Source organism: Eufriesea mexicana, unplaced genomic scaffold (assembly GCF_001483705.2).
Source record: "Eufriesea mexicana isolate 0111107269 unplaced genomic scaffold, ASM148370v2 scaffold143, whole genome shotgun sequence".
NCBI lineage: Eukaryota > Metazoa > Arthropoda > Insecta > Hymenoptera > Apidae > Eufriesea > Eufriesea mexicana.
Window position 1 is genome coordinate 364,186 of NW_016908322.1, and position 26,772 is coordinate 390,957.

Here is a 26,772-nt window from a genome sequence, read left to right on the forward strand (position 1 = left end):
CCGGGGCTCGGGGTTTCGGTGCGTGGTGGGCGGGTGTCGTTGAACCGGTACTTTGGGAATGGTTGTAATGGAAAGTGGTTGCGAATAACGTGGCTGTTTACCTTCGGTAAGTCGAGGAAGACGAAGAAATGGGTGTACGAAAGTCGTCGCGCGTTATACATGATGCGTTCCGGGTAGTTTTAAGGTTGTAATGGAGTCAGAGTCAACGTTTGCTATAAACGAACTTTATGTACAAACACGGTCGTTGTCCCTATACAACGTGATTCTACATCGATTCCTCTTATTCGTAATATAGACTTCGGTTCTCTTATATGTACAAAACACTGTAAAATTGTAAACGACGGGTTGCTTAATGGGCAGTGACGATCGGAGGGGCTCAGATCCATGGACCTAGGCGACTCTCGAGGACGTTGGCAGCGTCCACGCGTCCCATCAGTCTTAAATGGTTAAGTAGATCCGCGAGGGCTGTACCCTCTTGGTGTTTCGCTTCCCAGAGGTCCAGGATGTGCTCCGTTGGACTGGCTTTCGTCGCGAAATAGTCAACGTACCTGCGTAAAATTAGGAACCTGTTCGATTACGCGACTTATTCTAGCTGACGGAATGTAGAAGATCAACTCTCACCGATCTACTTGAAGTCTTTGTGCTAACATTCTCCAGTCGTTACCCCGCACGCTTGGCGGGTCGAGACACTGACACAACTGTCTTCTTAGCGTTTTGGAGAATCTTCAATGAACGAAATCGCTCGTTGTTAATGACCTACGCGATGTACGACGAAATAGGTAGAAAAGGGGTCCGAGTGATACCTGAATGGTCTGGGAACGACCGATTCGGTCGACCTGGTCGAATTCTTCCCACGCAAAACGATGGATGACTCAGACTTCGTGGTTCTCTTTCCGCCAGAACCGTTTCTCTTCATCAGATCCAGGTCGATTCTCAGGAACAGCGCGTGCTCTTCGAAACCGCATTGACAGGCTCGTAGCTCGAAGCTAAGCCTCAGATCGCCGACGGTTTTCTCGATTCTGAAGGATCTTCTCACGCTTGTTCTCGCCGACGACCAGATTCGTCGATGCGGCACCTCCTGGCGCTCAACGAACCCGCTTTCTCTATCCTCCAGGTCGATCCGAAGATGAGAACCACCAGCTCTGAAGCCTAACGCTCCGTGCTCGATCCGGGAGCCACCTAATCGACGTTCCTGTACGAATCGACATGGATAATTTAAAAAAATCGAGATAACAGAGTTCGATGTTCGAGACTTAATCCAGCAATTGGAAACATGGACCGAACGTTAACCTGATCCACCACGAGCTTAAAGGCAGCCTTCGTGTCTTCCATCAGGTGACACCTGATGTGATCCCTCTCGCGAGACAAGAACACAGCCACGCAGATCCTCTTTACCGCCAATCCAGGTGCCACCACGGAATTCTCTCCAGCCACCGCGTAGACGCTAGGAGTTTCGGTCACCAGGAACACCCCTGAGTGATCGAGTTGCGCGAACGGTTGACCAGGGAGATTGATAGGTTCGCCGCCCAATGTCAGAATCTTTCTCCACATCGACGTGGAGGTGAGGCTAGAATTGGTGGAGGAGCTGGACGAGTTGTTGGATCGAGTTTCCAGATCGAGATCCGTGGACCAGAGGCTCAGTTCCCAGTTGCCAGTCCTGAGTTCGGCACAGTGTTCGAATTGGAGGATCACAGGCTTCACCAGGTCGATTCCATTAGGCCCGCATGCCACCACCGCTGACAGCAACGTCAGACCAGGTGGCAGACCAGGTCTCAGGGCGTCGTCTCCGAGAACAGCCAAGTGTAAACCGTATCTTCTTCCGCGAGGGATGGCTCCCTCCGGTATGGACATCGACACTCCGACCTCGGGGACCACCAGAAGCGCACCTTGCTCGTCGACCATAGCCCTCACGACGAATCCACCAGAGTCCTCGTGGTTTCTGTTGTCCTCCCCGAACCTTTCCTCGTCATCGTGCTCGTCGTCGTCCTCGTTGCTCTCCTGGTTCGCCTGGCAGGTGGACCCTAAAGACCAGATGTTACCAGGACTTATCCGTTGCTCGATCACGGTGTTCAAGTTGATGGTACTCGTTGCTTACGGGATGATCGTCCCTCCTCGTTATCCGATAAGCCTCTACCACGCTGGGAGTTCCTGCAGGAGGACCTGGCGACGGAAGAACTGGGCGATGGTCTGGTGGTGGACGGCAGCGAAAGCTGTGGCACGTCGTAATGGTGCTCCGAGCAAGATCTGCGTATCGTCAGAGAGACTTTCAACGGGGGGACAAGGATCGATCGGGGTTTAATTCCTCGAGGATCGTTTACCTAGGCATCCTAGCGGCGTTCGACTCGTCTATCACCTGCTCCAACCGCCTATCCACCGAAAGAACCGAACGATCGTTCTTCGAAACCACAGACTTGGCTAGATCACCCGGACGACGGAAGTCTAACCTGGCTACCCCGTAGAGCGCCTCCATCCTCTCCTTTCGGCGCATCAGTCGAACGAAGAATATCGTGGTGACCGCCAGTATGATCGCCGCCAGGCTCAGTGTGATCCACAGGGCCAGTATGTTCCTGTGATCGATCGCTCTAGTTGCTGTGACCAGACAAACGACATGCTCTCAAATCAGCTGCCTACCGGACAAACTGTTTCGAAATGCGCAGTGGCGTTTACCTTCCTTGAAGACTCGCGGTCCGTCCTGTCCGAGAGCTGCATGCGATAGCACGGGAGGAAGAAAAGTGACTTACTCTACGAGAATAAACGTGATCTGAGAAAATCTGCGGGGCACGACCGCCTTATCCGCAACGTTAACAAGCTGAACGGCCAACGGTGCGCGGTCGTCCTTAATCCGTCGCGTTCCATCTCCACGATGCATCCTCGAAAAATTTAATCTAATCTCTCCGGACGATGTTACGTCTGTCATTGAACAATGGGAATATTTGCGGCGTCCAATGACCGGTTAATCGAAGAAGATTACAATGCAACGTTCCGGCGGGACCGGGCCGGACCGGGCCAGGCCGGGTCAGCCAAATAGAGGATCGTGGCCTTTCTGCGAGTCATTATTAATTTAAATCGTATCTCTGCGGCACGCATGCGACCGCGAACGACGATCATCGGACGCGACGCCGGACAAGGGAAGTCCGTTCGCTCGTAATAAATTGTCCGCCGCTGGCCTGGTCACGGGCCACGACGAAATAAAAGGAGAAATAAAGTGAAACAAAGAGGGAGGAAAGAGGAAGGAAACTACGGAGAAGATGGGAGGAGAAAAAAGGAGGCAAGAACCCAGCTGGAGCTCACCATTACATCGATCCGCGGAACAAGACTCGACGATGACGTCCTTGCCTTGACAGGGACGACCACCATTGCTCGCCGGGGGGTCGTTGCAGGATCTCCTTCTTACTCTGGAACAATCGGGACCGCATGCGGACCAGGAGGACCAGCTTGACCATCTGCCGTCGACCGCTGAAAGCAACGGGTGAACTTGAAAATCCCGATTAAATCTCGGTTATCAGATGTACCCTCGGCAACGGTGAAACGATTACATCTCGGTGTTGTGTACGCTTTGGACGACGCTCGTCTTTGATCGTTTCGTCGATGGAACGAGGAACAAGACTGTTTCGAGTTAGAGAGGCTAGCCGGTATATACGTGCAACGCGTGCTATCGTTGTAATTGTTTTGTAATTGGCCGGTACCGTCGAGCTTACCGGGACAGGAAGGATTGCACTCGACCCTCTGCGTGGCTGAACCAGGACAGGCTTGACCTCCATTCATGGGCGCGGGATTCGTGCAGGTTCGCGTCCTCTTTTGTACACCTCGGCTGCAACGGGCGCTGCAGTCCGACCATCCGGACCAGGAAGACCACCCGCCGTTCACTGGGAACGAATCCAGAATCGGTCGGGGAACGGGTGTCGCGCGTTTGGCGAGAGAAGCAACGAGACTAGACGGGGGACTTAGACTAGCTGGGGTAGTCGGACGCGTTAACAATGATAAAGTATAACTGGTATTTACTCTGCTCGCGAAGGCAAGTGCGATACAGATGGGATGGACGATTAGGAAGTTCCGGGACCGACAATGAGCGTAGCGGAACGTAACGAGAGTTTCGACAGGAGCGAACGGGATTGCGCGAATCTCGTTAAACTCCTTGAAAAGCAACAATTAGCATCGGTCCTTTATGCGGAACTTCACCGTCGACTACGATCTCTCACGCGACGCGCCACCGATTCCCCCATTGTCTACGCCGGCTCATTCCATCATCCCCTCTACGCCGGTATCCGCGTTACGCTTAATTATCCCTCGATACGCGATCATCGTTTCTAATTACGCAGGATCCACGACCGATGCAATATTCATGCACGACGGGTCCCACGGAATCCGCAAGAGGTCTCACCGTAAACCGTCAGCACGGCCGGTTCACTGACCCGCCTCGCAGCGATGTTCTCAGCGACGCAGGAATAATTCCCCTGGTGCCTGAGCTCGGCCTTCCCCAGTATCAGGTGTCCGTCGCCGGTCTGCACGAAGTTGCTGCCCGACATCACGTCGTTGGGGATGCTGTCCGCGATGGAGGAAGCCGGCGTGGAGCTGGCGATCGTCTCGAGAGGCGAGCCATTCTTCAGCCAGTACACCTTCGGCGGTGGCACCCCTAGCGGCGGCGTGCAGCGCAGCTCGACGTTCCGGCCGGCCTCCACGGGCAACGAGTACGGCGGCGACAGGAAGTGCTTCTTCAGGTCTGTACACGAGGAGCACCGGTGGGCTTTTTTTAATATTCGCCCGGAAATACGAGGCACGAGAGGTCGACGAGACAGAGGAAGGGCGCGGGGAGACAGCAGCGAGGGAGCAGGGCACTCAGCGATATTAGGGCGTGTGTATAAATGCAGGGGTGCTTTCATGGTCCGCGTCTCTATGCTCGGCACTCGAGCAGAGCCACGGCTGCACCGGTCAGGAAAGGCAGAAAAAGATTTGCTCGATCCGTGGCCACCGAGGGTTGCCATTCGTGCCGGCCAGCGCCATATTATTCCGCGTGCCGCGGATATGCGGAAAAATAGCCGCTTTTGTGACGCGGCGGAGGGCTAGCCGTAAGCAACGACGCGCGCACCTGATGCACCGGTTACATTCTTGCACTCTGCGTGTCTAGACTACCTTTCACCTCGATGCGGTGTCTCTATCGGGACACGCGTGCTTTTCGTATGGCTCGTGAATGGCAAGTACGAGCGATCAGGCGAAGCTCAGGCTCGCGTTACGTTCGCGTTCGTCCTGGTATCGCGATCATCGGTACGTTCGTACGAGCGGAAATTGCACGATTCGCGGGTAGCCTGTTACGTCGAATCGTTAGGTTTAATTAATTTATCCGTACTGCCAGTGGTAATTGGATCCCCCTGCTGCGGCACAGTACGCGAAAACGAATCGCGAAGGGACTGCACGGATTTATGTATAATCATGGAATATTCGTTGCCATAGCTTCCCGGTGTAACTCGCTCCACGATTTTCTTCGGAATCGCGCTCGCGTGTTCTCGAGGAATTTCTGCCGTCGACCTAAAGCCGCGTACTCGCGGCGAATCGTCGTCCAGGAGGCTACGAAATTACCGCGGGATTAATCCGACAAAGGTTTCCTCAGCTGGAGGATCGCGACGCGGAACGGCGCCATGTTCCGCGACCTAAACGCCTCGGCGATCGATATTGCCGCGTATTCAATTTCGAAGGCACGTCCGTTTCCTGTTTGCTCGCAAATACGGATTTAATTCTACGTCCTGTTTGTCTCCCGCGTGTTTGCGCACCGCGACGCGTCTGTGCGAAAATTGCTCTTTCGACTCTTCAACTTCCGTCCACGGAAAGCGCCACTTCGACTTTATCCGCTGGATACAAGCACGCGAAACCAGTCGTCGAAGAAAAAGTGGAGGGAGAAGAGGTTCTTCGGAGGATGCTTTTCAGACGACAGTGTTGACCGCTTCGATCCGAAGGGGTGTGATTTGTCTCCGTGCTTTGGGGGATGAATTTCGATTTCTCCAGTATTTATCCGTGTTTCAAGGTTTCCCTCATTATAGATGAACTAACGAGTCCAAGTTCCTCTGCTATGCAGTCGCAACTTCTCGCGACGATATGGGAAACGAGGAAGAAAATACTTAGAACGAAGAGATAAAAATTTCCAACCCCTGGTACCAAATTTAACCGGCAAGTTCCATAATAGTTGGCTATTAATAAGAGATAACTGTTGCAAACATAGTTCTCGTTGTATATTTCCTGCAAAGCTTTACACTATCCATACGCGTGCTGTATATTTTCCTCACCCACACCTGCATATCGTGTCATGAAAGTTTTGCGAGAAAAATCTAGGCTATCCGCGGCATCGAAGCGTCGAACACGCGAAAATTAGGCCCGAAAGTCAAAAGTCGAGTCGCATTGTCACGCGTCTCGCATCACCGCGGTTACCATTCCAATTTGCATGCCAACAATACCCCTATTCGACCTCATCCTCGTGCGCGAAAAAAGGAAGCAGGGACAAAAAGCGGGGGAAAAAAAATGCCGCCATAGGAAGAAATCGAACGGGGGAGTGATCGAAAGGCAGCACGTCGATTCTGTATTCACAGCTGTTTGCTTTGCAATAGAATATCGATTAGATTTTGGGCTCGGTTTACGCGTCACGAGATATCCGGTGGTAACAAGCGGACGCGGCATCCCTCGCGCCGCAACCGGGCTAACCCTCGTCGACAGCGAAGCTTACCGGAGTGAATTTCGCGGCGGGTATCTCGAAAACCCCCGTTCGAGAGTCGGCTGGTGCTAATCGGGTTAATGAAGTTACGTTTTATGACCGATTCCAGGTGCTAGTCGCTCCCGGCCGTTTTCTCTCTTCGACCACCGTTCGGCCTAAGCCCCCTCTTCCGCTATCCCCATGAATACGCGCTACAATCGCGCGTTAATTCGCTTCCACCCACGCTCCCCGTTCACCCTCGACGCGTGTTTTTATTTTTCTCCTCTCCTCTCTCGTTTTCCTTTTTCCCCCGTTTCCTTTCGACGTTGCACGACCTGAATTATGAAGACTATTACTCGATGAACCTCCGGTTTAATTGCATCGTAACATCCTAGCTTTAATGAACCAGCTAGACGGAGTGGTAAAAGGTTAGCCTCCGGTTCCCCTTTTGTCCTATCCTTTTTCCAAGCGTATAGCTGCAGGTATAATTTGGTAGTGAAAGGAGTTGATTTCTTTGGGAATTAATCTGCAGCCAGAGATGTCCGATGTGTACGGTTTAATCGAAGGGGAGGATCTGTCAGACCGATTCTTCTTCTCCCCACGATGAGTCGGCGATATATTCATAGAGCGAGAGATAGGACTACCGTGGGGAAAGTCGAGGAATCGGCTAGATTGGGGTAAAACAGATTTATTATTTCGAGGATGACCAACTGTCCCCCTCGCGAAGTACTCCCTTCGGGAACTAACTACTCGGTGTCTGTGATTCGTGTGATTCGGCTTTGTGAAAAGTTATAAAGCAATACCGAGGAGAAACAGGATTGATAATTCTGCGTTAATATTTCCAGGATGACTAACTGTCTCCTTCGCGGTGAACTACGAATTTTTATGTACGCTACGTATTCGCGTAATTTATCTTTATAAACAAAATTACGGAATTTCGTTTCTTCGAATACCTAAGAGAGAATCCGTACAATACTCGTGTTTCTGCACCCGAGTGGAGACGCGAAACGTAATCTCGAAGACCCAGGGACCGGGGTGCACGAACGGAGCATCGGCGGTATAGAGGAAAAGGACGGAGGACTCGCGAGGGAAAGTTGAAAGAGGAAAAGAGAGAGTACCGAACGGATAGATTGGAGTGTTCTCTACTTACAAGCGACCTCAACCGTGGCGGGCTGCCCTCGAATCTGACCTGGTCCCGACCATGCCACGCACTCGCACTTGAACCTCTCCCTGCCGAAGTACTCCTCGACCTCGTTCCTCGTCACGTTCAACTCGACCTCGACGACCCTCGTTCCGGTACGAGGGTCGACAAAATCCTGGTGCTGCGACCGCTCAGCCCGGTCACCGTTACAGCGAAAATACACCTGCAATGCAGCGGCCGGAATAAGGTGGCGGGTAATTAGCGGCGCGTGAAAAGGGCCAGGAGCCACGGTTGTCCACGTGGTGGCGGCGACGACGACGGTGGTCGAGTGGTTAATAAGGGTGGAGAGGAAAATGACTTGGACCGAGCCTGCTCCACGTACGCGTGAAACACGGAATCCGCGAGCCAAAAGCCTTTCGTTGGAAAAGTGACGGCTACTCGGTCCTTTGTTACGGCCCTTCGACGTTCCTATCTCGCGGATGCCATTGTTCCGGCATGCAAAAGAGGTCTCGGTAGGCTGTTCCGTAGCCGAGGCTAGATGGCTCTGATGAATCGCGGCAATTTTCAATTTTCACGCTGAAATCGGGCCACGCGGAGTTTCCGTTTCCACGTTCTTTGAAGCTTTGAAGCAGAACCGCGCGAGGGTTTACCGGTGTTACGCGTTCGAGATCGGCTTCTCGTACCTGCAGAGCGTGCGCCGCGCTGCAATGAAGGGTTGCAGGCTTCCCTTTCACCACGAACGCGTCGACGGGCTCCGCCAGGAAGATCGGCAAAGAGCCACCGGCGATAAGATCGATATCGCTGGTTATGGTCGCGGTCTCGTAGTCGCCGTAGTCGTAGTCGTCCACGGGATAATTCTCCTCGTCGTCCTCCTCCGCGTCCTCCTCCTCCTTCGTGCCTGCAACCAAGGGATGAGATTTATACGAGATCCACGCTAGATTTACGCGAGATTTACAACGCGACGAATCTCTATCCGACTCGATCTCCCGTGCAATCAGCAAAAAGGCAAACCTTCCGACGCCCACCGCGGCGAAAGTGGCAGTTGAATGATTAATCTAATTATAGGAAGCCGGGGAAACTTCCTTCGAGCTATGAATAAGTGATCGCGGTTACCTTTGGCCGCCGTAAATGTGGGAAGAAGCAAAGGCTGAAAGGGAATAGAGCAAACGACGAGGGAGTGTGTAAAGACGGAAACGGTTCTAATTTCATGCAATTCTCGAGGTCAAAAGCGGAGTCATTTGCGAATCAACCGGTGTTTTCTTCCGTAACCCAATTATCAGGATAGAGACACGATCGCGTAATCCATCAACGAGCATTACGACGCTATAACCGTCCATCGATTCCTACGAATTAATTACCACTCCGATTCTACCGCCATCCCCTTAATTTTTCCACGCAACGTCGTAAATCTTGCCCCCGGAACGCACGAAAAACCCCGAATCGTTCGCGGTCATTTCACCCACGCCTTCCCCTTCGATTTTAGAGCACTCGCGTTCGCCCGTGCCACGATTTGGACAACGCGACGCGTTACTCCGCGAATGGCCGATAAAGATCGGACGCCCCGGTCAACTAGCATCGGCATAGAGTGCAAAGGGTTAATTCAGCGAGGCAAACGAGCCGTTTCTCCCCGATCGTCGTGGCCCCGTTAACAAGCCGAACGACGCCTCATCCCGAGAGATCGGACGTTTCGCTCGTCCCTGTGGCTAGCGCGTCGCGATTCTGGCCACTGGTAAATTTAGACGTCGCGCGATGGAAACGGTAAAGCCCCGGTTTAACGATGCGTACGGGATTTTACGTCGTGTATCAGTCAGCGGGATCCGCTCCGCTCAGGGGATCCCTTGGTCTTTACACCCGGCGTCATACCAAGGTTCCCATCTTTCTCTTTTATCCTCTTAGTTCGTTCCCGGCGTGCACGCTAAGTCAGAGCCAGAACTTTATTACCCGGCACGACTAGGCGATCGCGACTCTTGTTTGACTCGAGGCAGTAAACCGAGAGACGATTACCCCCGCTGTCACGCTAGCGGGAAAACATGTCACGATCCCGAGCCGGGGCTTTGTAGAATATCAACGTTGCACGCGTAAATTCGCCCCGCGAATTTATCTCTGTCGTGGCCCGGGGGGCTGTTCAGACGCGGACACTTCCAACGCGACGCTCTCAACTTTTCGCGCCAGTTGTTAACCTGCCCGAAGCTCCGAGAGCTGGCCCGCTGAACGCCGCGCCGTTCCCTCTGGTCGACAGCCAACACCGGAATCGGCCCTCGAGAAGCGTCTTCCGGCTCTGCTCGCCGGAGAACCGCGCGACTTTCGGTTGCGAATTTATTCTTTTCGAAACGATTACCCCCGGTGTAGTGGATAACGGTATCGACGACGATATCGCGCTGCTTCGTTTGCATTCCGCGCGAGTTTGCATACGCGATGATCTTCGCGCCTATTTGGCGGTGGAACAATGGAACATGGACGTAGTACGTGATGAAATTTTTAAACAGAATTTTCGCGATTATCGGCACAGAAATATCGCTCGATTCGCATCCCGCGTGGGTTTTAATTACGCGTTAATCCTCGAGGCTGTTCGACGTTCAACTCCGAAGATAAACGCGATAGGATTTCTCTCAACTTTCGCAATGAAACCCCCGTTAATCGGTGTTAATCTTCGCGTCAGGCCTGTGCAAACGCGACGAAACGTTTATTAAATTTCTAGCTCGCGCGTTTTCGCGTCTTCCCTGGTTGGTTTACCGATCGTGTCTTCGAAGAATCTCGGAAGACCCGCGATGCATCGATAGTCGAAAAAGTTTCGTACCTCGAGCGCTGTTTCAACCATACCGAGGCTCTTCGCGATAAACAAAGTTCGCGGAAACATAACGCAGACGCGCGAAAAGTTCGCGACCGTGCAAACACGCGCAACTTCGTAACAATCGAACAGCTAGCCGGAATTCTGGCGCATGGAGGAAGGAGCGTAGCCCAACTCGAGGCTGTCGAATCGCAAACTTCGGCCCTCGAGCCAGGAGCTCTGTTTACCAAGAACTCGTAAGTCTAGCGTGGAAAAATTTATCGCCGAACCGGGCCAGACACCGGCTGCTGTCTATTACCGACCATAAGTCGTAGGGTAAAATAAATCATCCTTACTCTCGAGGGTGCTGGCGAGGCGTAGAAGCGCCAGAAGCAGTATGCTGATCTTCAGCTCCATCCTCGGCTCACATCTCACTGAACCGTTGCCCTCGACCACCGATATACCGAAGGAACATAAAACCACCTTACGCCTCGATCATTCGATCCTCCCGATTCTCGATTACCCGCTCCGAAATCTTCCTCGGAATTTCGTGTCCATCTTCGCGACCTCTGTTCGAGCGGAAGGCGGGAGAAAAGAGAAATTAACGAAAGGATAAAATAAAAATAGAAAATCCGAATCGATATTGTCCTTTTTTCCCTTTTTCCAAGGAAAGAAAAAGAAAGAGAGGAGACCAAAGAGGCGTTAATTGGTCGCAGCTCGAAATTACATGACGAATCCGCGCGGCGGGTACGGTCGGCTGCGCTTCCGCTCGAGCGTGCCGCGTTCGCGCGAGGAAGAGAGACGGAGAGGGACACGTGACCGGCCGCGGACCCCCGTGCGCGCGATCGACAACGAAACGAAGGAAGCCGAGGGGGGAATTCGCAATGGAGGGTTGGCAGCGCACGATCCTCGCCGCTCGGCACGCGGTAGACGACTGAACTTGCCGACGTGCGCGCACCTCTATATATATACATATATACACGTCTCGCTTCGATAGCGTCGCTCTTCTTCATCCCCTTGTCGTCGGGGGTGGTGGCGGCGACGCCGCTGCCTCTGCCGGAGACGCGGAGGTGGCGGTGTTGGGTAGAGGCCGGAGAGAACGCCGGAGGCTGCGCCTTCTTCCGCGAATGCCGAACCTCCTTCCGCCGTTGCGAGATCAGACGCGTGCCCGCTCTTTTGCGTGCGCCGGCCACTTCCGCTGCCTTGTCTTATTTACCAGTTATTTCCTGCGGGGTGGTGCGCCGGGTGGTACGAAGGAGTAATCAAAGTCCGGTGCGCGGCCAAGATTCCAGCGCTGATGGGGTACAGCGGTGGTGCCTTGAAAAGAAACGAATATTATATTCCAACAGGGTTCGTGAGATTGGCAGTGGTTGGTGATTAACGGAGCAGGTTGATCGGTAGATGATCGTCGATGGGAGCGTCGGGGTGGTGTGTCAAAGTATAATAGAAACGGTTTTATTATTTATTTTATACCGCGTTTGCGTGCATCACAATGGCGTAGAATTATTTCCGAGGAAGTAGCAGAGGATCGAATTGTTTGATCAAGTGCGTAGCTTTTTAATTTGTACTATATTTAATACAAATACAATGGGGCCCCACTTCGAGTGGAACTAGATGTTCTATTTTATAAGACTATCTTTAGAAAGAAATTTCCCCCCTTATCTCACCCCTAGAAATTTCCACCAGTCTTAGCCTCGCTGGAGTATTGCTCTGCGACGAATCAGAAGTAACACACCGAAGTAACCCTGAAACACGGCCCACGCCCATAATCGAAACGCTCATTAAAATCCACTCGAATTAACAACGCGGACTCGCACTCGAAGGATCCAATTTTCCAGCCCTTTATCGTCGGACTAACGCCGGTGAGGTGATTGTTACGGAGGCTTGGAGGAGCAGCTGGCTAGACCGGTAAGGATCGGATGAATATGATCGCGGAGGATGGTCGGGTTGCACGAAGGCGGTCGGAGAACGAGTGGATCGTCGTCGAAGAGGATCCTCGCGGGAACGTATGGGATTTCCGACGGTCGATCACCGGCGATCCGCTCGAACGCGAAATCGGATCCAACCACGGGAACGAGGTTAGAGACGTCGTCGATGCCTCGCGACGTGCCCGATGCACGTGCAAGGGCGGCCTGTAACGGTAAACTAGCTTCCGAATCGGTTGGTTACGCGTCTAAGAAACCGATACCTGGCGCGGTGTAAATAAATCGCGACGAGGGGGATCTGTTTCCTTTCCGTCTTGTCCCCGGGATTAACTTCTGTCGACGCTTCGTCGTGATCGCGAACGGGGATCTCCCGTTTCGGGTTACCTCTCGTGCAGGTCGCATCGATTCCACGGACGCGGAACGGTGGTTGGATGGACGCTGGAATTATTCCACGACAGGGAAATCGGTTTCGTAGTTGCAACGGCGCGGAGTCGGCGGGCGTGGATCAACCTTAAGACGTTCTCCAGAAACGGTACTAATGGACTGTGCCGTAATCACGCTGCTTTTACTTAATGGAACAATCCCGGGCTACCGTGAGTTACAGCGGAACACGAAGATTTACTTTGGCCCTGTGTTTAGAAGACGGGAACGTTGCGCAGGGGAAAATGAGATGGGATAACTATCGTTTGAATTTATCGCGTGCTATTATGATCGCGCTGCTTCACGAATCTTGCGCGAGGACGTCTCGGAAAGTTCGCCCCGAATTTTCTCCCGTTTTCTTCCCGCGAGGGCCGCTGAAACAGAGCAGCTCCTTTGGACGGGTCTCCGTCAAAGAACCGCGATTTAATACGAGCCGTTCTCCACTTCCAAACTCAATTCCAGGAAACACCACTCGTGGATTCCGCGACAGAATTACGCGAACGAAAAAGCAGGAAATGTGGAGTAAAAAACGAAGAACTCAGTTACTGAATTCACGGGAGTCATCGAAATTAACGCTTTCGCGAGTTACATTGACAATTTAATTATAAAATGTGTTGGAGGAAGGAAACAACAACGCCATCCGTCGTTCACAAATGACAGCCCATCGGAAGTCATTAGACATTCAGTAGTCAGTCGTAATAAGACCACCGTGCCGTTTACACTCAAATAAATTACAGAGCAATACGCTTTTTCGTTTTATATACATTGTATTCAATCAATATCCCAATAATCTCAACACTATTTGTAAGGCAGAAATTAAACCTGACCCAAAATCAGTTACCCGAGGGTGGAGTATCAATCTTATTTCCCACTCGCGACACACATTTACCCCATTCCCGTATACTAAATACCCAATGACTTACCTCCATCAGGACCTTCGCGATTAACATTCCACATCCCATAACATCCCCAGGCCTCTCAGAACTACCGCCACCTCGGGAACAACTTGGAACAATCTCCATCCAATCCCGGCGTCGCCTGCCGCGATTAATGCAACCCTCGCGCGTCGGATTAACGCGTGTTCCAAGTACAAGGAGCGTCCGCGTGGAGGGTGCTCGATGGCATTCGAGGCGACACGAGGTCGTCTTAATCCGGATAAACTCGCGTACACGAGACCAGGTCGAAGCTCGACTTACATCGATGGCTCCCTCTCGCGGACGGCCATCGCGAGTCCTCGCGATCCTTCGTTCTCTCCAGCGATTTAGCGTAAACACGCGTAGCGATTTGTCCGGGGGGTGACGTCGCCCTCGGGTGGAGCACGCGCGCGTGACTAGTCGCAGGGGGTGCAGGAAAGAAAGAAAGGAAGGAAGAAAGAAAGAAAGAGAAAGTGGCGAAGAGAGGGGAACGAATAGGGTGGCACAATGAGCGTGTACGGTCGGAAGAAAGGGCAGAAAGGGAGGGTGAGCGACGAGGGAGAAACCGGGGGAGGAAATCGGAATACGATTGAACGGGGAAGGGCGAGTATGGATCGTGACGTTTACGAGATCATCGAGGTGCTTTGCGCGATGTTCCGGTCGCGGGATTTGTCTGCGAGGGTGTGTTGACTTTTGGAGAACTGTGATTAAGACGACGGTCCGGGGGGCGAAGGTTAATTCTACTTTGGAAGTGGAATTACCGAGACCTGCGAGCGAACCCGTGACCGCTTCGATTTTCGGGTTACGGCTTGTTCCCGGGACCGATTAACGAAGGTATTTAACACTTCGACGTTACCTTACGCCACGTCCAAGAAGAATATTACGTCCCTCTCCCGGATATTACCAAACTTGCACCGGAATCGGTAGAGAATATGGCGCGCGTATTTAACGTATTTACCAAGTGAAAATTCGCTCCTCCAAATGGCACTCTCCGCATATGCCTAAGAGAACGCGAACAACCTTGCACTTTCGTCGTTACTCGCGAAAGGAAGGAAAATTACAGCTTCAGTTTCTTCCAGCTGCGAGATTTTCCAACGACGACTTAATCATCTCTGGTTACTTAATTCGATAACCTAGACACGACTGCGCGTAGAAACATAAAGACCCCGGAATAACCGATTCTACCGCGCGTTTCCGTCTACGCGAGATCCGTCTGCGCCCCGAGTACAGAGCGCCAAACAGCAAACCGAGGCGTAGTAGAAAAAAGAAAAAGGGAAAAAGTAGAGCACAAGGGGTAGCGAAGGAAAAAAAGAGGGAGGCAGGAAGAAAGGGGACAATGGGGGGACAACGGAAGGGAACACAGGCGAGGGAAACAATCTGGGTGCACGAGCCCGCGGCTAGATCGCGGGAAACAACGGAAGAAAGCTCGTGCTCGGTTGCCAGCCACGCTCCACAGCCGCGACTAATTGCGATCGCTAATTTCGCGCCCGAGCAAGAGAGGAACGCCGAGGACAAAAGTCGCTGGAACGCGCGCGCGTCGGGCGAAGAAAAGTCGCCGATTGCACGCTCGCTGCGCGCGCGTCGGCGAGTGGGTGGCTCGGTGGCCGTGTGTACGCGTGCGAATAAATTACCGGCCGCTTGTTCCGTGCGCAAGCACGTGATATATCATGCTAAATCGAGATAAGCGCCGGTTCGGAATTATTAACGGGCTGGAGAGCCCGGGGGCCGGCGATCGTTCGACCGCTTATTGGAAAGCGGAAAAACTCGCGACGTCGGCCTTTGTCCGCCTCGTCCCCGACGCGAAATGTCTTCGACTATCCTTCGACTGCGAGCTGGCTGAATTATTCAGACGGGGAGTGCGTTTCCAGAGCACGAAGACGCGGAACGTTCAAAGTTTCGCGAAGGAGCTGCTGTGTGCCTGAAAGGGAAGCTGTTTGCCTCGGGAAAATGGAAACGCGACAGGGGGTGAACGGTGACCCGGAACGAATTCCTTTCCTGATCTCGTTTGATTTCCGTTTAGATCGTCCGACCAATTTTTCCCGCTATCCTGGCGAATTTTTTCCATAGATCCTTGCCTACTCTCCGTCCAACGAAATTCTTCCGATAATGCCAAAAATACGCCGGTCTAATCCGATTCTTCTTAATTCGCGTCGCGCAAATATCCGGCGCGAGATCCGCCGCACGGAAGCGTCTACGTAATTCCGCGCAACTAATTCCAACCCCTACCCCCGGGCGCGGTGCAACGTGGCTGGAAATTATGAAACAACCGAAATCTATTAACGTTTCCGCGCGGCGTGCAAGCGAAGCGAAACTGAAAACGGCACCGACCGAAACGATCGAAATAACCGGGCGAAATAACTGAAATCGCGGGCGGCAAGAGACGCGGCGCGATGATTACGTGCAAACAAACGGTTTTATACTGCGTAATGGCGTTTCGCGTCATTAAACACACATATCGGCGATCTCGTTTAAATCGGCCCCGTTAATTGTGTCCGCGGATGGTAAACACAAATGACGAGCCGGTGGACGCGTAACGATCAGCTCGATCATTAAACACGGATAATCCTGATCGCGGAGCGTACCGGAAATGATTCGCGTTGGCGGAAAGGCGCGAGAGGTTAAAGACACCGGGCGTTTGACCCGCGAATCGCGTCGCGTTTCTCCGCGGGGAGCATTAGCGATTCGGGGTGAAATCGCGCGGAGAAATCGCCCAGCCCCGAGACCGAATATACCCGCCATTGGCCCTCTTCCGTCCACACAATCGCGTCGATTGTTATTTAATTCCACCCGACGCAGACGTAATCGCGAGAAGTCGTTGCTCGTAATTCCGTGCTTCCGCGAAACGTACCGCGAACCTTCCAACAGCTTTCGCGGTAATTCGAGTTCCCGAACGCTTATCGCGAGCTGCTCGTGGATCGGTGCAATTTGCACGGAAATGGGATCGAGGGATACCCTTATCGATCCCTGTCGAGAATATCGCGGGGTAGTTCGCTTTCTTGCCATTCGTCGATTACTTCTTTAACTTGGTTTGCAGTCGCGAGGCACCATTTTTATTTATACACTTGCCCACCGTGATACAATATCGTATCGGATAATCGACGACTGGAGAAATCTCATGGAAATATACAAAACAATTCTACAATTTTTGCAGGAATCATTCGCGAATCGCGAAGATTCCGTTTACCTACTCGGCTAAACTCGGCATAGAGGGTTCCGTGACGCCCCCAACGTAACAGGAAATACCTCGCCGCGAAGATGCATATATGTTTGTTCCCTGTTGACGATGCACTGTTTACCCTGCATAGTTGATCTCTAGTTTGGCCGTCCGCTCGCACTCTATAGCCGCGATCCGAGGCAACTTTGTTCACGCGGGACAGAAGTTCTGCGCGAACATCACCCTCTGGTTCATCCGGAAATAGCGCGCGCATTACATAAAACGTTCTACTTTTACCTCGTGCCGCGAGCATAGCCACAGCTGCACAAATACGTCCGATTCGCGGACAACACGATGTATTATCGATCAACGAAGAAAGCACGACGCCGGTCGCGGCGTCGGATCGATCGCTGCCCTTTCCAAGGGGTTGCAACTCCTGCCTCCCATATGAAACTCCTTAATATTTCAACGGGCGTGCAGCTGTTGTCTTCGCAAACTCGAGAAAACCGGCTGTTCGCTCTCTTCCGCGCATCGCTGACGAAACTGGATGGAAAGGAACCCTGCGGGAGGGGTGGCGATAGCTCTCGCCCCGAGACGACGCGTCGCGACGTTCGCCCGTTTAGGATACGCGTCGCCGAATATTATTAATTCAACGACCGCTAAGAGGGGTTCGCGGTTTCGACCACGGAATGTTACAACGAGACACTTATTAGCCATCAGCTATTCATGGCGAAAGTTCTTGCGCGGCCGCGCGAGCTCGCGAGGTGTTGCATATTCACGCAAGAAGACGGACGATTAACAGCCGTGTATAGTCCAAACGGTGGAACCCCTTGTTCCTCGAGGAACGTTTGGTTAAGCCCGAGAGTTCCCCCCCCGTGTTCTGAATTTCGTCGACGTGGGTGCATCCCACGGGGATGAGATCGCGGGTTCTCGCAATTACTCCGCGGTTTTCCTTTCGGTTTCCTTTTCGTTCCCTCTATTTGCCTTCGACGATGAACGAAGAATCTTCCGGCGATACGCCAAGGCTTTACCGATGCATTTTTCATTCTCTTTGCCTTTTCTCCCGTTTTTAATAAAGCAGGGGTACGTCACGGTGACTCCTGCGCGTAATTAAATCGAAACGATAACGCGGCGTATGGCGAGTACCGCCATCTCGAACACCCGTGATACTACGAATGGAAGAAAGAAACGGTGGACAAAAAGTATCGGAAGAAAATTCATGCACGAGTTCATGAATAATGCATATGTCTAGGGGGTTACGAAATTACGATTACCGCTAGTGCCAAGAACAACTTACGACGCGACGGTGTATAGCGGCCATTATTACAGGGGTATGCAACGCGCAAAAACTCGTAAAAAATCCTGAGACCTTCATCGAGTGCGAGGCTAAAGTGTTCCAGGCTAATTGAGAACGATGAATAATGCACGGATTTAAAGCAACCTCTGGTCCAATAACGATACTCCGTATAAAGTATGACGGAATATATCGCTAACTAACGCGGTGATACGCGATTATTATACCTGTCGGAAGTAAAATCGCGTATCTCCGACTGGAACGTGCTCTACCGATCACAGACCATCCTGCTCGCTTTTCGTTTTCGCTACTTTTTCGGCGATAAAGGAAACGCTTTTCCCGCAGAAACATCGCGAACACTCGGTCCCGAAGTAACGACGTCGATATTCGTAGTCGCTTCACGGACGTTTCGCGCTCGTAACTCCGCCCTCGTGGAGATCTCGTGGAGATTTTACGAGACGACCGTGAGTTCGCGGGCAAACGTTAAGGAACCGGCACGGTATGCCGATACACGTTCCCGGGATATACGGAGAACGTGCACCACCGACACGGAAGTGAAATTCACGCGAGACGCTGGCGGAAGGGTTACTTTTCCCCGGATAGGCCGTCGTACGTTTGCATGACCGACCACTCGATTGCCTCGTCGTTCATCTATTATAGCTGATACCGGTCTAAGTATATCCTCGGAGCGTGCCTCTTACCCGGCTGCGGGAGGATAGGGCAGAAATACAGCCACGATCGAAGGGAACAAAGTGTCCGTCGTGCAACGCGATCGTTGAGAAGGGCAGAAACGGGGAAAAAGGGGAAGGAAATAGAGGCAACAGAGGAAACACGCTCCCGATGCATCGCTCGATGTTTTATTTACGCGTGCGAGGAGGCCTCGCGAGTCCGCGTTCTAAATTTCTCGCGTTTCCAGCGACATTATGCGAGATTTCCCACAAGTCTTCTATAGCCTCGTGCCTCGATCGTTCCCCCTGTCCTCTTCCTCGCGAGAGGGGGAGAAAAGAAAAACGAGAGGAGCCAAGGAAGCAGCCGTCTAGAGAACCGAAGAACTGGAGAACTCTCGAAACCGACTGAGAGAACCACCCCCTCGCGTTCCGTCGCGATTCCGCTGGTAGAACGGAAGGAATCAGCAGAATCAAGCCCGACGATATTAATCCAACGGTTTGGCGCGGCTGTAGTCGCGCAGCGAAAATCCTTTAGCCCGTGGAGTGTCCTCCAGAGGATCCGTGGGTGACGCGGAATCGTCGAATCGGCTCGTAGATCTCGTCGAACCGTGGTGTTGATCGAGTCCTCGGAACCGGCGACTCTGCGAAGGAGAGAAGGGGCGAGGGGTGAGTTCGAGGCGGGTTAGAAGTCAGCGGGCTCGAAAGGGCGGAGGGGGTGGAGCTGCGGAGAGTCTCGAGAGGATACTCCCGGAGGATTTTCCGGCGTGGAAGGTAGGAAAGCCCCGCAGGCTTTTCCCGAGCAGAGAGGTCCTCACAATACGTCGTTACGTGGTGGCTAACCCTCCCCTGAGCGAGGGCTCGTCGAGTGGATAATCGTTTTAGGGAGGGCGCCACCAGGCCCCGGCCCTGGTATTACCGCCTTTGTGGACGATGTTTGAACGCCGCCGGCACTCGGGCAATCAGCTCGATTCACAATCAGCGTACTTTCCGCGTCGCGACCGATCGCCACCACGGAAACCGCCTCTCCTCGCCGATTAAGTCCTCGTGCCGTTCGGGATCCCCCAATAGATCTCGGTGAATCGGCCCTTTTTGCGACGCGCCACGTCGCGGAATAGAATCGGCACGATCCTCGGATACCGCGTGCCGTTAAACGCGTATCCCCCCGCGCGAGTTTTCACGAAGGGCGAAAAGAAAGGGCGCTTCTTCTCCATTCTTTTTCCCTCTGGTTCCCTCGCTGAATTTTTCTTTTTTTTTTTTTTTTTTTTTTCTTTCCCCCCTTCTCTCTTCTCCTTTTTTTTTATTACGCACGGGAAGGGAACACAGGCAGTCCCATTCGGATGCAAATTCTTTTTCGTCGTGGACCCGGTGTGTGCGGACAACGTTGGCGGGAATTCGATTTATCCGGCGGAATTCAGCGGCGCGGGGCGGAGAAGGATTTTTGGTTAGCGAGAGGATGACCGAATCAAAGGATTCGGCGATGCTCGGCTTTATTGGAATTCTTCGACTCGATCGCGCGGTCGATAAATATGTCTCGGGCCCGCGACGCCAGCGCCGGTGTCCGCGGCGCGATTAACCCGTGAGAAACGTCGATTGTCGCGTAATCGCGTGGCCAAATTTATTATAATTTATTATCGGCCGCGGCGGGTGGCGGGCGAGAAGGTATGACAAACTGCAGCCGGGCAAGAATAGCTCAAGGCCTTAATCGAGATTCCAGACAGAGTACATTTGCAAGTAATGATTAATTCATCGGTTCATGAATTAAAATGTTCACGATCTCCATTGTAACGGTGAACGTTCCTCCTCCGTCCATTGAGTGCGCGTCGCCCGCCGCGTAAATCTGACGCGGGAGGAAGTTGCGTGCGGAGTTAATTTTGGGTTGTGCGTAACTACGGAGAAGCATTTTTTCCATCCTCCTCATATCCATAAAGGGGAAAAGAAGCAAGAAAAAAAAAAAAAAATAAAAAGAAAGGAAGAAAAATAGAAAACGACAAAGGGGGGATAAAACGAACTACCGAGTGATTCCGAATATTACCCTTTTCGAAATTAAAAAATCTTTTACAATTAAATTCCAGCGATATTATGATTGAACACGTATTTCTGTCTATAGACAGATATACAGTTTGACTATCGCTAATTTCCAAATCATTATATAAGGATTACACGTACCGGAGCAACACCACAGCCGATTGCTCGCTATTATTCCAAAGCGAAACACCCCGAGAGATCTAGGGGACGTTAAACCAGAATTTCCTCCGGTAAACGCGGGAAATCCTGGCCACGGATCGCGGAGTGACAAAGCTGGATACGAAGGAAGGCCCGAGACCAGCGTTTCGTCGACAGAGGAGGCGCGCGACGCTCGGTAAGCCACCGGCTGTGATCGACGGGAAAATCGTTTCGGACGCGCACGATCGTCCAATTACCTCGTATACAGCATTTACATAACGTACACGGGCACCCCGTGTACCGGCGTGGCGTTTTCCCCGAGCCGTCGCGGCGCCATCCCCGCTCGGCGCCGTGGCTTGCGCGCATCGGCACCCTCCACGACGGCCACGAGCTCGCGGCAACCGAAGTAATTACAGACGCGTTTCAGGGAGTACCGACTGAATACAGAAATTATGCAGATGGTGTAATAATATTCGCCACACGTTTGCCCGGGTCAATATTGAACTAAGCTCGCTCGTAATTCCTCGCGGAAGACGCGCGCCCGCAAAAACTCGGTTTACGACGCCGCTCGCCGGCCGCGCCGTTTAAATCGCCCGGGGAAAAAGAGAAGTTTTGTACTTTCTCGTTAACCTTAACGATCCTGCCGATCTATACTCGTATAATTAGTGGAATGAGAGACTGGTACGAACGTTCATAGCTAGCGATAGGGTTTCCAACGGTACAAATGGCGAGGGTTGGGTGGATGTAATCCAACACGAAGTAGAATGGCCACTCGAATTTTACATGCTACTGCTTTCGCGATAGGGGCTAACGTCTTGTATATCAATTTCTAAATTTCCAAAATTTAAATCATTTTTCTACAAGACGCGCAGTAAGCACCAAAAGAAATAAATCTCTGAATACGTTGGTGGTGAAAATGTTTAGGAACGATCTTATGCCTCGGGTAGGGGGTAATTGTTCCTGACACCCGGCGGTATTTTTCCAAGTTTGCAGCGTGGCCATTTAGAGCGACGCTCGGGTAGGAATTGCAGTTCGGAACCCGATACCTGCGCGTTCAAAATCTCCTCGCAATCCCGCCATAAATCCGAGTCGATTCAGCTTCCCGTGCACGGCGTGCAGGGTCCACTCGCGTCTCTAGCGCGACACAGTCGTCGCGGCGTGTGCCGTCGCACTCGAGGCGGACTGCCGGCGAATCGCTCCATAAATCAGCCGTTAGCGAGTCAATTGAGACGTCGCGAGCACTCTTCGCGTCCTGGTCCGCGTCGTTGCGGGCTTTTTGTCGGCTGGCACGAGGGGCGCCGCGATGCCGGTCGTTAAACGCAGCCGTACTCGAGTACCCAAGTAACGATATGCTAAAACCTGCGGGAGAATCGTTCATCCCCCCGTTGCACCCCTGTTCCGCAGTCTGGTTTCCTCGATCGTCAACGTAGGCGATGCTCGATGCTCCTTTTTCCAACATTCGCCACCCCTCTCGTCTCCTTTTCGCACCCCGTACCCTCCTCGTCGCTCGTTACTCTTCCGTCAGCTCTCGCATCTGTCTTCCGTCTCTCTTCCTCGCCCTCTATCTCCCTCTCTCCGATTGTACCCCAGTGTCAACCACGCGGCAACCCTCGTGGCCTGGTCGAACTTAACGGTGGCACAGCCGATGGCAAAGTGGCCTCTCGACGGTGAATTACGTCGAAAGCTTCGTTCCACGGGGCCGGTGACCATAACGCGGCTCGTTACCGATGCGAACGCCCCGGGAAACCGCAACAGGCGAGTGCACTCGTAAGAAAATATAACGTGCCTTGCGCCGGACGTGCCGCGCCACCCTCTGCGGCTCAGCCACCCCCGCGTGCCGCTTTGTCGCGCGGTTTGACGTACCGTCGCGTCGCTTTATGCCTGCGAAGGGCTGTAATGACCTGTTTAGCAACGCACGGAGCATCGTTCTTCGACCAGCCGCCGCGTATTCCCCTGGCTGATTGTGCGTTTAACGAGCGACGATTTTTCTTCGGCTCCTTCTCGAGACACGGGGACCAGTTTCGGCCCTGATAAATCGCCAACGAGACGACGCGTTCGACGCACGCTCGCGATCCCTTCGCGGACGTGCACTCCGGGGCACGGCGAGCCTCGCGTCGAACGTGGTTAGAGCGTAAAAACTTTACGACGCGATAGAGGATGAAATATTAATTTTCGGGGGAAAACGTGTAGACCGTTTGGCTGGTATATCGAATCGTAAAATTCCGTCGGCCTGCTACGGCCGGCCCCGCCGTATTTTTCCGCGTTTAACGTGGCCTCCGTGCCCGCGGGCAATTAAATCGGCGAATCGCGAGCAAAGGTTTCGCCGCGCGCCGTTTTTCGGCCGTGGCCGCGGCGTTATTATTTAACCCTATCAAGATCGAAAAGTACAAGCGAGCGGGCGGGCACGCGATAAACTTCCGCGGCATTGCGCCGGGAAAACTATCAACCGTTACCCCGCGGAGCCGGCCGGCTTCATAACTCTCTCCGGCTGCGATTGTGCCGCGAAACTTTCCAATGTACCGCGACACCGTGTAAATACAATATTTATCGGACTAGCGGGAGCCACTTCTCTATTACACGCATCGGAACTTGCCTCTCCCGAAACGCGCCGTTTAGAACACGGCAACTTATCGTCGCGAGTCTTATCACCGACTCCAATTCCACCGTACAATTGCCAATGTTGGGTCCTCTCGATTATTCCTCGTCAAATGGCACTTTTTTCACTGCCTACGAATGGAGGGAGCTCGCGAGCAGAGGAAAATAATTTGCATAGTAATGCGAATCTTTTGCATACGCCCAATATGTTCCTTCGAATTGCATATATTACAGGAAGACTCGTAGGAGGCAAGGAGCGGAACACGTAAGTACGAGATAGCTCGTGGTAAACTTGCTGGGCCAGACAGCTACGAGTTAACTCGCAGTCGGCAATCAACGTATTAACTACCTCGGAGTTCGAGCTTGGAATACGCAAGGTACACGGGAATTAATTCGAACAATTTAAGACCGGGATACTTAAGATCGAAGAAAGTGTGCGAGATGTCTCGGGAAATTCGTGAAACTACTGTGACAACGAAAGTCTCGTCAACAACCGACTCTTTCACCGTGATTATTCGATACGATAAAAGGAAGAGGACCGGGCATTTCGACGGGGGCAAAAGTTACTCGCGTCGCCGCACTCGAAGGGTTCTTTAATAACATCTCGATCGCTGGTAGATCTTGATGGCGACGTATCGAGACGAATGCGCCTCAGAATGGACCATCTCGAGCGTCTTTGTTCGCTGCCATTTTCCCCCGCGCCGTTTCTCAGGTAGTCTGTAAAGTTTGGACGGAACGGGAGCGTATCAGGTGGAATTTAATCATATAAATGGACGAGCGTCCGGAACGACCGACGAAAAATAAAAGTTTCACGCGGCACCAACCGGCACCCCGCCCGCCGCAGCCCTGCACCCTCCAACCCCCCACGGAATTTTTCCGATCGAATTAGCCCCGGTGAAACTTTGCTCGCAGTGCTTGCGTGCCAACCCATTGCAACCCTCTCGCGCGCTCTATTTTTTTTTCATTTTCCGCCGGATCCGCGTTGCAGACCACCCCCTGTTTATACAGGACAGCTCCTTTTTTGCAGCGGTCCTATACGGGGGTGGCGGTGGCCGAACGTCGGTCCAGCTGGAGGATAATCGCTATGCTTGCGCGAAACGGGAGTAGACGTTGCGAATTTCGGGCTTCTGTTTAATGACGTTTCACCTATGGATCACGGGGATGATAATAGAAGTTTTATTGGCGGCCAGACGGCGGGTGATGATCGAAAAATTAGCATGAGAAAATTGTGCTGAAATATAAATAACGCGAATGGGTTTTAAAATTTGGAATGCGTACGTGATTGGTTAATAAACGAATTTTACATTATTCATCGCGTGATATTTTATCGCGATAAATCCGCGCAAGTGAAAGATATTGCAATAAAATTGCAAATTAGCCTGTCGGTGAAAAATGTTTTACGCGAAACGATGTAAATAACGTTGTACCCGGGGTACAAAGTGCAGGCAGGGGATTATTTGGAACGTCTTGTTGCCACGTACGTGTTCGTTCTTCGAAAGAATCTCTTCCAATGCAAATCCGGATGTTCTCCAAGTCGACACGGTGAAGTAACCAGTCGAAGGAACTCCAAGTCGCTCTTGTTTTGTTCCATCGTCACGTTTGCGGTCTCCACGGTGTTGTCACGGCACAGGAACCGTTCGGGAAGAAAAAGACCCGATGGAACAAGAGGAGACCCGCGACACGATTCAGTCCTCGTTTTTTGGAAGCGACGATCCGCTCGAGGGTGATCGTGCGTGACGATCGTGCCTCCTGAGGGGGCTCCTCGTGTCCTTTGGTAAATATTAAAAAACCAACACGTGGTGCACACGATTTCCAGCCGTAACTCCTCCCCAATTTTTTAAATATTTTTTTCCTTGATAAAATCTATCTTAAATTCCCGGAAACTTTATTACGAAACACGAAGAATTATCGATAATCGGTAAATTTAAAAATCGAATCAAGGGTCCATTAAATCGCTCAAACGAACGAGTAATTTGTACAGTGAAAGGGAAAAAGGAAATATATAAAATAAAATTACGTAAATGAAACGTAACGCGACACAGTCGTAAGAATAATCGAGATCTTTGACTTCTAAATTATTTCTATCAACACCGTCTTATTTAATTTCGATTCTCCAACGTTTGCTCATCCCTCTACCCTCGTGCGCGCTTCGCCGAGCGAAATAACTCGAAATCAGCGTCGAGAAAGTGGCGCCATTCGAAAGGAAATAATGTTTCTTTACCGGGACATAACCAGCGCGTTCGCAACAGCTCGCAAATTCCGACACAATACTTTTTCCAATTGAAAACCCACTGCCACGCACGGGCCGCATAAAGCATCATTAAAGAATCGTATTCCTGAGATACGAGCGATTCGACGCGGGCGCGATACAATCTGCTTCCTCGGCACCGAGCAGAGAAATCTATTCGAGCGGACATTCGCGCGTTAAAGCCGAGAAAAACTGCGGTTTATGTACATTTCCCCGCTTAACGCTTCCCTCTGACTACACCGTCAGCTATTCCAGCAACCGATTTTTAACTCCCGACTCGATAATCCGCTCCATTCCCGTTCATCGTCGCGTAAATGCTTTCGGAAGCTGTCTTCCAAACCCTAATTTCGATAAATTCACGACTCCTTGTCAATGGACTAATAATCAATCCACGTTGAATCAAGAATCTGTCAGTGGGTACTGTCACAGCTGCATAACAATCCGTCTCTGCGTGATTTATCGTAGCAAACATAATCGGGGAACCACGGTAGAAATTGAAAATAAATTTTAGAGAACAAAAATTTTATTCCAAAGAGGTTTTTTTCAAATTCACAGGTTGTAAATTTGTTTACAAAGAGACTACTGATTTGACATGCTACAGACTTGACGATGCACACCGTTGAAAAGACAACCGTGAGAAGTACGAACGACAATTTTTGGACGATAAGAGTATCGGAGGATAGATAAAAGTGTTTCGGGAATGGTTTAAAGCCTTGGGTAAATTTCTACGTAGGTATGTGGACGACAGGAATTTCAGAGGAGCGATAAAGGTGTTTTGGAATGGTTTCAAGTGTTCCACAGAGTTCT

General features: G+C 52.0%; 2 protein-coding genes across 2 annotated transcripts in view; both read right to left on the reverse strand.

The window, feature by feature from the left end:
* Positions 1-347: 347 nt before the first annotated feature.
* Positions 348-11,001, reverse strand: LOC108555193 (netrin receptor UNC5C). Its single transcript, XM_017910738.1, has 13 exons — positions 10,941-11,001; positions 8,501-8,715; positions 7,827-8,040; positions 4,382-4,720; positions 3,699-3,866; positions 3,292-3,456; positions 2,668-2,703; positions 2,319-2,589; positions 2,096-2,244; positions 1,291-2,021; positions 804-1,192; positions 622-723; positions 348-548 (listed from the first exon to the last, which is right to left on the reverse strand). The coding sequence occupies exons 1-13, from the start codon at positions 10,999-11,001 to the stop codon at positions 377-379; spliced, it is 3,012 nt and encodes a 1,003-aa protein (XP_017766227.1). The 3' UTR covers positions 348-376.
* Positions 11,002-11,803: 802 nt separating this feature from the next.
* Positions 11,804-26,772, reverse strand: part of LOC108555176 (uncharacterized) — a 71,190-nt gene continuing 56,221 nt past the window's right edge. The window contains exon 4 of the mRNA XM_017910723.1: positions 11,804-11,901. Coding sequence (XP_017766212.1) covers positions 11,804-11,901 — 98 coding nt within the window. The remainder of the gene's footprint in view (positions 11,902-26,772) is intronic.